Here is a 12,413-nt window from a genome sequence, read left to right as displayed (position 1 = left end):
ATTACTGGGTCTTAATTATATCCTATCACTGTTTGTGTATGTTTTATCAATAGTACATGCAAAAAATTCGAAAACACCTAAATAAAAATACTTTCAGAACACACTGTTAGCGAAAGTCTTGTTCTTTTGGCTATTATGTTATTATTTATCGTTAATATATTTTTTATTTTATTTTTTATTTTTCTGTCATTGTTTGCGTGTATATTTATGCTTTGGCAGTTTGCTTAACAATAAATAAAATACATAAAAAATACACAATACAAATAAATAGTAATATGTCTTATTTTTATAATTGGCATAAAACGATTGTTACAAAATATGTTAAAAAAATATGAATAATGCTAATACTAATGCTTTTTTGTAGTCAAATGATTCAGTTATTGTTGTGTCAACAAGCAGAATTAAAACTATATGCTACATTGTTCGTGGAAAAAACTGTAATCTAAACAATCTTAACTACTACAATAACTTGGGTGATGATTTGGTCGAACCAGTGAACCGCTTTTACCCTTCGTACCATTCGAACGAACCGATTCGCTTCACCGAATCGGACTCCCCACGCTCTATTTTATGCACAAAAGCTCCAGCTGTAAGTTTGAATCACTCACATGTGTGTGTTTCCGGGCATTGGTTGCTTGTGTTTCCCTGTCATGTGTGTTTGGTGCAGAAAGTGTTACCTGAAACTACTTTATTAGAAAGACGTGTGCCAACATTTGGAGTGTGTAAGAAATGCCTGGGAAAATTCTGGAACATTGCAGTGTGCAGTTTCTTATGAAAATTTTTCAGCGCTGTTAACAGGACCATCCAGTTACAGGGACAAGTAATTTGCACTGATGCCACCGACCTAAAGTATTTACATCTGATTTGATTATGTAAATGTATATTGGAAAAGACAGATGTGTCTGTGTAAACTTTATGTCCTATCTGTTTTTGTATTTTACATGCTGTTTAAATTAAGAGGATTATAGTTTCATAAAAAAATGCAGTTCTTTAATAATCCTTATTTCTGCACTGTAAAGAAATCATCAGTAAAAATACAGCACAATGTAAGGAAATTTCATTGTGTTTTACCTGTATTTTAAATTTTGTGCATCGTTGGATTCACTGTGTTTTGAGTTAAAGGAAATGACCACAAAATTACTGGACAATGCCCTGGCAGAAAATTACCAGTTCAGTTTCCATCCATCCATCTATACATTCATTCATTCATTCTTTTATTAACTTACTTTACTTACTGTGTGTGTGCATTTATTAAAAACAAATTGTTCCATAGGCACAGCACACATATTTTACTGTTTGTAGATTAATGCAATGTGCTATATTCAGAGTTATTATTCCATAAAAACTTTTTTTACTTGAAATAAAATGTTAACTGAAATAAAATATAAAAATAATTTCATATAAAGACATTTTTATTATTTTAATGTAATTTATATAGTTATTTTTTATTGTTTAGAATGAAAAAAAACTAAAATTAAAATAGAAAATGCAAAAAAACTAAATAGTATCTTAATTATACTAAAATAACTGCTATATTGCAAGAGAAGTTTCCCTAAAATGTAGTTTATTGGAATTTTAGAATGCTTGTAGTAAAAATCATGATGCCAAGTGTTGAGAAGTGGGTAAACAGATTAAGGATTGGATTGGATAAGGTGCAGTTAACAAGATTAAACGGCTGATCGGTGTGTAATCTTATACAGCAGATCCTCATGTTGCGGTCACAGAGTCACTTAGGTGTTTAAATGTCACCTGACCAGTTTGTGACAGTGTGTGTGTGTAATATGTAAGTGTATTTATGTTTTTTAGTGCTTACTTTTTTGTGTGTATTATTATGTCAGTATGAACTCTAAGACACATGAGTCACATGAAAACGACCACAGTGAATTAGTATCTTATTGTGGATAAATATGGAAAGAGTTCTTTTGATGTCATAAAAGTGACGTTTTCTCAGCTGAGTTAAACAGCCAATCACAGCAGAGTTACTTCACATCATGACGCCAGAGAGTAACGTTCAAGGAACCACATCATGTCATTGACAATTTTGAGCTAAACTTTGTCCCAGATGTTGTCACGCTGATGAGATACTGTATGAACTTTCATATGGAGGTCATTCAGAAATGTAACAAGAAGTGGTGTTTTATCATTGAATAAATTTGTTATTTTAACAAAAATGATTAAATCTCTAGTGTTTTTGAATTCTTTTCTAATTTAAGACAAACTTAATTCTCCATGAACCTTCATCGCCCTCTTTTGCCCTTAACAAGAATTACAAGAATTTATTGCTTGAAAACTGCATACATACATACATATGTATGCACACTGTAATCTGATATTCAAATATTTACTGTTTTTTAAATAATTATTATTGATGAATTACCCAATGTAAAGAAAACATGGTTGAATTTATAGATTTTTCTAATTTTCTATTCCATTCTATTCAAAGTAATTCTCTATTTTTCTGTTTTATTATAGGCTAAAACATTGTTGATTATTCATTTTAAATTGATTTTTATTGTATTATTGTTTTCCCCATTAAGCCCCATGGAGTTTTGATCTTAATCATAGGCTATCATACCGTATTTAAAATCAAAGCGATGTATCTATTTTTATTTTATATTTTATTTTATTTAATCACATTTAAAGCTATTTTGTCTAAATTATATCCTATTTAAGTTAATGGATATTCTTATATATATATATATATATCGAAGTAAAAGGTAATTAAAAATCGAAAATAAATATAATTTTCTCATTTTATATATTTTTTATTTTTGGTGATATTTGAATATATCCTATTTTCCCTTTATTACTATTCTGTAGTAATCAGTGACATTTAAAGAGACAGTGTTGTTTGTTTTCTGTCGGTATCATAAATCAGTGTCTCTTCCCCTTTAAGACGCTTTGTAGCGTCGCAGAGAGGCCGCGTCTCCAGCTGATCGTCAGTGATTCTCATTCCAGCACCATCTCATTCATCAGATTTGCGTTGATCTTTAGGACAATACGTCCCTTAGAATTAAACATCGGTCTAAATAACGCGCAGATGTCAGAGCTGGTTTTAAACGCATCTTTGGCCGCATCACATTTCGTCGCGCGAGGATGATGCTTGGAACTCGCGCGTCTCTGGATGCAGCGCGTGCGCGCATGTCCTTGAGTTGAGCAGTAGCTCCAAAAGCATGGGATGTTTTTCCATCGCACGGCCGATTGCATCCCGAAACGAAAGCATATGGCGATGAAATAAGTGTAAATGAGTATTTTCGCTCTTGTGTACGCTGGAGAAGACTGCTGGCGCGCCGCCTGTAACGGAGGAGACGAGATGAGAAAGTGAAGGCGTGTTTGGAGAGCAATCTTTATTTGTGTTGTGCATCATCAGTGTTACTGTAAAGATGCCGAGGGGTTTACGCAGGCTGGTGCACCTGGTGCTCCTTTGTCCCTTATCTAAGGGACTACAGGTAAGTTTTTTTCACTAGAAAGACAATGTTTGGTTATATTTTTCCTTATTAAGATATCGAAATAACACAAAAGTACCGTGGTATTACCATGTTTTTGAGTATGACACCATGGTATGTGTTTCCTTGGCATGGTATTACCATGAATACTGCGTAAATAATCGTGATGCTTTAAGATGTAAGTCATTTAGAACCATGATAAGGAAAACTGGGGCTAGTTGTCACACATTTTACTCTATATTAAACATTTCCCAATTTTTGCTCAGAAAAAAAGTTGCCATTTTGTGTAATAAAGGGGGAACCTGCCATAAAATAACCAGAAAAAAAAATTAAGCACAATTTTGAAAAGTTGATTATGTTAAAGGTAACATATAAACACATCAATTAAAAAAAAATGAAATTGCATGCTAAACGGTACTCCTTATAATTACTGAAATTATGTATTTATGAGCCAGTGTGACAATATGCATTGTGTGATCCATATACATTACCATCACTGTAGCTTATTGCATTTTTCAGATTTAAAAAAAAGGCAAAAATACATAAATCAAATGAAAGAGAACCTATCAGTTTAATTGTTGGCATTAATTCCAGCTTTAGCTAATCACACACACACACACACACACACACACACAGTATTTCTGTTGATCCGGACTAAGAGCTCTCTTTCATAAGTGCACTCACTGCAAGTGCACACTGTGACCGTTTGAGACCGTGTAGGTCAATTCTGTCAGATTCATTGCTGAAGATGTCACAGATGACAAATGCATCTTTCGTTTCTCTCTTACAAGAGAACGAAAACAGCAGGGATTCAACCTGAAGTTAAACAAAAGCACAGTTCCTCAGGTTCAGCAGACAACAGACCATTATTAAAGGGATAGTTCACTACAAAATAAAAACTCTGCCATTATTTACTCCCCTTCATATTGTCGCAAACTTGTATGACTTTCTTTACTCTGTAGAACAAAAAAGGAAAAATGTGTGTTTTTGTATTATTTACATTGCATGCCGAGTTCTCAATTTAGATTTTATGTTTAAATGCAATGTTTTTCAAATGACCTTTTAAATGTGGCAACACCCCACCCTGGCTTATTCATCATAACGTCATCATCACAGTTCAGAATGTAATTAGCTCAATTGGTAGAGCATTGTGCTATCAAGCGTTGGGGGTTAGATTCCCCGGGAACACATGATAGGTAAAAATTGATAGCCTGAATGCACTGTAAGTCGCTTTGGATAAAAGCGTCTGCTAAATGCATAAATTTAATTAAATTTCTTACTATATGAAATTAGAACCACATTGGACTTAGCGATTACATTTCTGCTATCACTGTTCAAAGCAAAACATTTGAGACATAATGTACCTAAAAAATCTTTACATTTTCATTTTAAATTAATATATATGTATTAAATTAATATATATATAACTTTTTAATTTAATATGTGAATTAGTCTGTGTTTATTTATATATACATAATAAATATACACAGTACACATACATCTATTATGTAAACAAAAACTTATTGTGGATGCGATCAATCGCGATTCATTGTTTGACAGCACTAGAATTTATATTATGTTTTGCTTAGTTTTTTGTTTGTTTAGTATAATACTATACATATATCCTCCATTCCAATTAATATCAATCTAAAAGCTTACAGCTAACTAACACAATAAAACCCAATAAAAATATGATTTATGAAAATAAATAAAAACTGTTATCTGTTTTGAATATAATGTGTGTGTAATATATATATATATATATATATAACACATTACACATTAATTTATACAAAATTAGTAATTAATTTTCTTTGATATTTCTATATTTGACAAGATAAAAGATTGCATGATGGCAAAATTCTAATATGTATCCAAATAATTTCAACATATGAAAGTGGCACAAGTCATAATTTAATTTTATAAAAAAAAAAAATCTAATTATCACATTAATTTTCTAATTTCAAAGATGAAATGTTCAATTTGAAATTAATATTCTTTAACTTGTTTAATGTTATAAATGTTCTATAACAATCGCATGATTTTTACATTGAAGCCACTTTGGAAAATTCTGATATGTATCCAATTTATTTCCATGTATGAAAGTGAAAATAAGATCTGCATTAAAAATGTAATACAAACGAAAGCTTATATATGTCGTGTGAAATGTTTTCTGTACTGTTTTGTGTGTATATGTAAGTTTATGATGTCTCTTTCAGTCCCGTTTACCTGCAGTTAAAGTCAAGTACCTGTTGGTGGCGTGGTTTGGGATTCTGGTGGCCAGCTGGGTGCTCTATATGCAGTATTACTCTTATTCAGAGCTCTGCAGAGGACACGTCTGTACCATGCTCATCGTAAGTCACAGCATCCACCATAATGTATGAGTTTAGGTGCACATGCCTTCCCATGAGCGCCATTGCTCGCCACTTAGGAGAAACCAACATGGGATAGACAGGATTTGTCACTTCATTGCATTGCAGGTAAAGATTGAGGATGATTCATGATGATTGACAAACAAACGCTTCAGTGCGTTCACATCCACTCCATACACACACACAGATGGTGAAATATTTATGCTGTTTTGCCTTCTAGCATTTCTCTGACAGGAAGTCCTTGTACATAACTGCAAAATGAGAGAGGAAGTGGAAAATTAAAAGGAAGAGAGAGTTAACAGATCATAATTATGACATAATAGAAGCCAAATATAAATGTTTCCTTTTTATTTTAACAGAAGGCTAATTATGCAGTGTGACTGAGTTTAATCACAAATTTTGTATTCAGGATGTAAACACAAGCCCATCAGGAAAGTAGAACTTCATCTTACTGGGATGATTTATATTCCTAGTCATATCGTTTTTTTTTTTTTTTTCATGAAACAATTAAAATTGTGCTTTTCAAACAACTAAAGTGTATCGTAACTAGCTTAAAAATTACAAAAAAAGTTACCGTGAGTTGACCATACACCCTGTGTGTGCACTAAACTTCCAAACCTAGATTTAAAGGAATAGTTCAGCCCAAAAAATGAAAAACATTCAGATATTATTTACCTGTATGCATTCATTTCTTCTGCTAAACGCAAAAGAAGATATTTTGAAGAATATAGGTATATGTTACAAAATAAGGAACCAAGCAGTTGACAGTAGCCATTGACTGTCAATGGGGAGCGGCGACTGTTTGGTTACTTATTTTGTTGGAAGGAAATTCAGGTTTGGAATGACTTGAGGGTGATTAAATGATGACAAATTTTCAGTTTTGGGTGAACTGTCCCTTTAAGGTACTAGTTTCTTAAAAACCTCACTTTGAGCAACATTTAAAAACAATCCCTTTAAAAACCATTTTGGCATTCAGAACATTATATATATATATATATGTGTGTGTGTGTGTGTGTCAGTGCTGTAGTTTAGACACTTAGTGAGGCCGAGGGGAGGAAAAGCCCTTTCCAGCTCTTGTTTTGCAACATGTTGCCTGACAACCACTTTGGTAGGTATCAGAAATGAAAATGAGAAGGAAACGCGAGAAGGCAGATGAGAAGTAGTAATATGCTGCCTTTAAGCTGATCTGTGTATTTGTGGGTCATCATCTGCCCAAGCAGCAGTCCATCATGACGCCATGAAGCCCTCTGTCCTCTGACTGACCGTTTGTCCTCCGGTTGTTGGCACAAGGCTGTTAAACCGAGAAAAGATAACTAGATGTTTGTGGTTAATGCCTGTTTCCTGTGTGTGTGTTTCAGTGTGATCATTATCGCAGAGGTATTATCTCGGGGGCAGTGTGTAAGTCCCTCTGCGAGGAGAAAACACTGTCTCTTCAACGCTGTCTTTCAACGTCACCAACACACCAGGTCAACTCTCAAAAACACACAGATCATTTTTTCACAAAAAAAGTTTAAAGGATAATTTTCCATACCAGTTTTATCCCCCAAATAGGCATTGCATCTAAAAATGTTACAAAACATTGCATGCTTCTCAATACTGCAATGTATAACATTATTTATTATGTATATCTTGTTTTTTAAAGTAATTATTGCTCAACAAACTCTGAACAACAGTGTATTTGTATAGCTTAATTTACTAAAAATTCTAGGTATAAATATTTTTCAATTTTAATTATTTTACATTACAGTCATTAGAATATGTGGGGAAAGTGTGAAATCGTCCCCTTGGAAATATAAGGTTCTATCTGACATTTTTGTCAAAATTGAGTTATTCACATTCTTATTCTGTCAACGTATTTACATTATGTGATAGATTTTTTAATGTTGTGTACATTATGGGATTTTTTTATTTAAAACACAATAAGGTTCTATCTACACAGTCGAATGGAACACAAAAAAAACTTTGAAGCTCAATATCTCAAAACTACTCGGAATGCAGATAGAACCTTATAATTCCAAGGGGATGATATATAAATAATATAAAAAAAAACAGTGTTTGTCACAATGTGAAAAAAGGCATACATACAAAGACATCTGGCACACATAATATGTATTTATATGTAATATACTATATTGCAGGTCTACAGTGCTGTGTGGAAGGAGAAAGCTGTACTGGTGAAGTGTGGGATTGAAGAGAGCATGAGAGGAGAAAACGGTCCTGACTCTCCACTACGGCATGACAACAGTCTCTACGATAAACCCACCCGCGGAACATCCATGGATGAATTCAGAGCGATGCTGCATTCCTTTCTCAAGGTATTTTAATCTACTTTTTTCTTCATTTTCACAGGATACACAAATATAGCAATAAATCAGACCTGTGGTAACATAGAAACCAGTTTCATATTCTAGTTCTAGAAAGCTTGTCCATAAATTCTAGATCTTGATGTTTTTAATTTGAACTTTAATTGTTGTGGCTAGGACTGGTGTGTGTATATATATATGAATATATATATATCATATGAATATTCAATGTCACCCAGCCCTAGTTGTGACTGATTGGAGATGTGTATGTCCTGCTTAGCAAAGCAGAAACGGATATAAGAGAGTCAAACCCTCTCTGAGCTTTCAGCTGTTCTTCAAGGTCTGCTGTAGGAGGGTGAAGAGAGAGCAGGGGAGGGAGAGGGGTAACGGAAGAGAAGCCAAAAATAACTGAAAGAGCTTGAAAAGGTCACAGCCAGAACAATACACTCACTCTCAGTGTCACAGGGGAGGACAACACTAACACACACTTAAACACAACACACACAAAGTGCTGTAAATGGCCGTGTATGCTTCAGTATACATGCATAATGCTAAAAAAGACCGTACTTTAAAGATCTCAAGAAATAAAAATGTTTTGTGGTTTGTAGTCCATGTAGGTTCACGTTGAGGCTAATCTGTATGCTAGTGTATATAGCTACTAGCTACTACTAATATAATTTATTTTTTCTTTATTTATTTTATCTCAGAAGAAAATTGGTTATTGTTGGCCATTTTTTTTAAAAAGGAACAAGCCTTTCAATGTTATTCTCCCAATGAAGTGTGGGAAATTATAGGAAGTTCTGTTGCTCTCATCTTATTTTTTTAATAATTTGTTATTTATTATTACTTATGTACAGGATTTGAAATTAACACCCATCAAATGCGGGTTAAAGTCATCTGTGGCGAGTAACGCTGTCAAATCACTAGCCAATTTGGCAGGTTACTTTTTTGTAAATAGTTCACTCATTAATTTCATTAAGTTCATTTAAGCCAAACCTGTGCAGATTTAGTACAAATACTGAACTTGTGGGTCATTATGATCTATTAAAAACAGCCTAATTGCACAGCATCTGTGCCCCTTCTAGCTTACTTGAACATACCTGATAAATAGCGGTGTGGCAGGCGCACTTGGTTTCCTTTGCATTGAAGTGTAAGGTCCATACAATTGGTCCAATGGAGCTATCCAGTGGTGGATGAAGTTTTCCTGTGTGTTCGGTCATTTCAGCGCCAAAGTTATAAAATTTAGTTTAAATTCAAATCTGACTCCATTTTATTATGACCTCGCATTTGAGTTAGAATGTCAGTTATAATTGATAATTTATTGGATAATTTATCTAGACATCTGATTATTTTATTTATTCTTTAATATTATTGTACTCGTTCATTCGGGTGCTCATGTTGCATTAAAGATATTGCTTCGGCCGTTAGCGTATGTTACGGTCACATTCTCGTCAGTCTGGGTTATTAGACAGGCTGACACTTTAGATGGCCGCTCTTATGCTTGCTCATTCTAAAAGTACTTTTAATTAGCCCCCATAGATTTGTATGCACTTGAATAAAGCAAGACCACTACTATAGATCTAAGCCAACCAACATTACTTTCCCTGATAGTAGCATTGGTATGGTCATGCCATGGTTTCCCAATGAACACTTCGCTAGAATAATATTAAAATAAACAGAGGTTAGGCTCACCCTATTTAGGTTGGTCGAACAACATCCAGTTGACCTAAATGGAAATTCCCCTTAAGCCCTACGAAGTAAAACAGAATAAAATCAAATGTAACAATTTATTACCAGTCAGGTAAATATGTATTATTCCAATTACAAAGCCAATTCAAAGATATCAAATCATATCAATACAAATATCAAACTCTCAAAGATAAATCTAAGAGTAGAAGATGCATACCTGAACTTAGAAAATACATAGTATGGAGTGTAGAGACACACACCACACTACAGGCTTTCTGGTTACAGAATCGGCCTGATCTTCTGGCAAAATTTGACACAAAGTTCAAGTGATTCCACATGTCCACATCCAGTGTGGACAGCTGCAAGCTTTTGGTTTATTTTGGTAATTTTTATAAATTTTTGGGGGTAGTAAAAGTTATGAATGGCTGGTAACTTGACTGGTAAGTGAAAAAGTTAAATTCTAACCCTGCTTATGTATGAACAATATACAATTTTTTTTTTTTTTTTATTACTAATAAATTATATTTTAGTCTATGAAATAAAACATTGAAGGTTCTAAAATCCCTTTTCCCTCTTCCATTCATTCACAGGACAGTGTTGGTGAGCAATCATCTCTTAGCACTCTAGTAACTCGCGTGATTTCTCTGGCGGATGTCAACGGTGATGGCAAAGTTTCATTAGCAGAGGCGAAATCCGTGTGGGCTTTGCTTCAGATCAATGAATTTGTTTTAATGGTGGCACTGCAAGATAAAGAACATGCTCCACACTTGCTGGGCTTCTGTGGAGACCTTTATGTGACTGAACGCGTAGCACACAGTGCCCTTTTCAGGCTGGAGGTGCCTGGTTGGCTGAAGCCAGTGTTTCCTGAGGCACTGAGTGTTGCTTTTAACCAATGGCTTGCTCCTGCATGGCCCCGCAGAGCTCGAATCACCATTGGACTTCTAGAGTTTGTTGAAGAGGTGTTCCATGGCATATACGGAAGCTTCTACATTTGTGACGCAAGCCCAAGACGGGTCGGCTACAATGCGAAATATGACTTCAAGATGGCAGACCTTCAAAGCATAGCATCAGAGGCAACTGTCAAAGGGTTTCTGCGAGGGAGAACTTGTGAAGCAAATGCCGATTGCACTTATGGGCGAGATTGCATGGCAACGTGTGACCGATTGGCAAGGCAGTGCAACGTGGAGGTGGTGCAGCCCAACTTGGCCAAGGTGTGTGCCCTCCTGCAAGACTTCCTACTCTTCGGAGCACCGTCGGACCTGAGGGAGGACCTGGAGAAACAGCTACGCACCTGTGTGACGCTCAGCGGGCTTGCCTCACAGATGGAAGTGCACCATTCCCTTGTTTTGAACAACCTCAAAACACTATTGTGGAAGAAGATCTCCAATACCAAGTACTCTTGAGACCAACATAGAGATGATCAAAAGAAAGACAAGGAAGAGCAAGAGAATCGGAGACTTCCAGAGAAAACAATTGGGGTCAGTACAATAAGTTCTGGAAGGCCAACAGAATAGCTGAACTGTGCCAGCTACATCCCCACCCTCAGATTTTACTCAACTGAAGAACATTAAACCCTGTAGAAACACCTAAGGAAAACTAATTTTCTTTTGCCCAAAAGGTTCAAGGTGAAAACTGTCCAGTGGGAACAAAGACAACTTTCTTTGACCATGCAGCCCCTAGCCAAATGGGTCCTTTTTGGTGAACTTTTGGCTAAGGATCTGGGCTGCAAGCACAAGGACATTTCCAAGTAGAAGAAACCCACAGCGTTTCCAAGAAGATGGTCTTGCTCTACATCCCCTTTCTCTTTTACTTTAGTTACTCAAATGAAGACCCTAATAGAAAACCCTTCAGAACAATCTCTTTCCTTTTGCCAAAATATCCAAGTTAAGACTGTTCTTAATTGGAGGTGTTACGTGCCACATGCACGAACATCGGGAGCGACACCCGTTAAAAGGATGACGCCCGGAGTTCAATCTCCTGCTCCCATAAACACAAACCAACTGGAGGACATTCCTTTGACCATGTATCCCCATCCAAGTGATATGTTTAGTCCTGCTTGGTGACCTTGTGGGAAAGGATCGGACAAAGATAATAGGGTCAGTTCCAAGATATATGCCAAGGAAAGGATACTTTCTTAGAGAACAGTCTTAAGCCTCGTACACCCCGGGACGGTCTTTGCACATGCTTATCACCAACGTTTTTTGACGTGTCTTTTGTGTTCATACCCAAGCAATGTGCAAATTCACTCCCTGACATTAGATGGCGTTTAATGAAAAACAGAATTACCCCGGTACACTAGAATCCTATTTGATCTGCAATTCCTCTCCATAACAGCTCCCTCTTATCGAGAGGTTTGTAGTCACTGTTGCATTTGTCATAAAGCCCTTTGTGTTCAGACACCAATGAGACCAGCAGCTCTACATTCATCTTGCCTCGATGCATTAGGTTGTCCATTAGGTATCAATGTGTGCTCAGCTAGATTGTTTTGTGCTTGAGCGTCACCAAGTCATTTTTTACTGTAACTTCAGCAGCTCCAGGCATGTGAACAAAATTGTCAATCTCATTGATCGGCCAGTGCGCATTGGTGTGCACACTCACATTGA

General features: G+C 35.5%; 1 protein-coding gene across 1 annotated transcript; it reads left to right on the top strand.

The window, feature by feature from the left end:
• Positions 1–2,914: 2,914 nt before the first annotated feature.
• On the top strand, positions 2,915–11,711 carry dipk1b (divergent protein kinase domain 1B). Its single transcript, XM_059525910.1, has 5 exons — positions 2,915–3,449; positions 5,666–5,800; positions 7,177–7,284; positions 7,957–8,133; positions 10,401–11,711. Exons 1-5 carry the CDS (start codon positions 3,384–3,386, stop codon positions 11,211–11,213), a joined length of 1,299 nt encoding a protein of 432 aa, XP_059381893.1. The 5' UTR covers positions 2,915–3,383; the 3' UTR covers positions 11,214–11,711.
• Positions 11,712–12,413: the final 702 nt, after the last annotated feature.

The sequence above is a fragment of the Carassius carassius genome, chromosome 36 (assembly GCF_963082965.1).
Source record: "Carassius carassius chromosome 36, fCarCar2.1, whole genome shotgun sequence".
Lineage (NCBI taxonomy): Eukaryota > Metazoa > Chordata > Actinopteri > Cypriniformes > Cyprinidae > Carassius > Carassius carassius.
This window is presented reverse-complemented; position numbering and strand designations above follow the sequence as displayed.

What these genes read in the sequence shown, in the direction of transcription:
- dipk1b (XM_059525910.1), top strand. Translation starts at nt 3,384, where the DNA reads ATGCCGAGGGGTTTACGCAGGCTGGTGCACCTGGTGCTCCTTTGTCCC. An exon ending in CAACGTCACCAACACACCAG is followed by an intron (nt 7,285 to 7,956) that starts GTCAACTCTCAA and finishes ACTATATTGCAG; the next exon opens with GTCTACAGTGCTGTGTGGAA. An exon ending in TGCTGCATTCCTTTCTCAAG is followed by an intron (nt 8,134 to 10,400) that starts GTATTTTAATCT and finishes ATTCATTCACAG; the next exon opens with GACAGTGTTGGTGAGCAATC.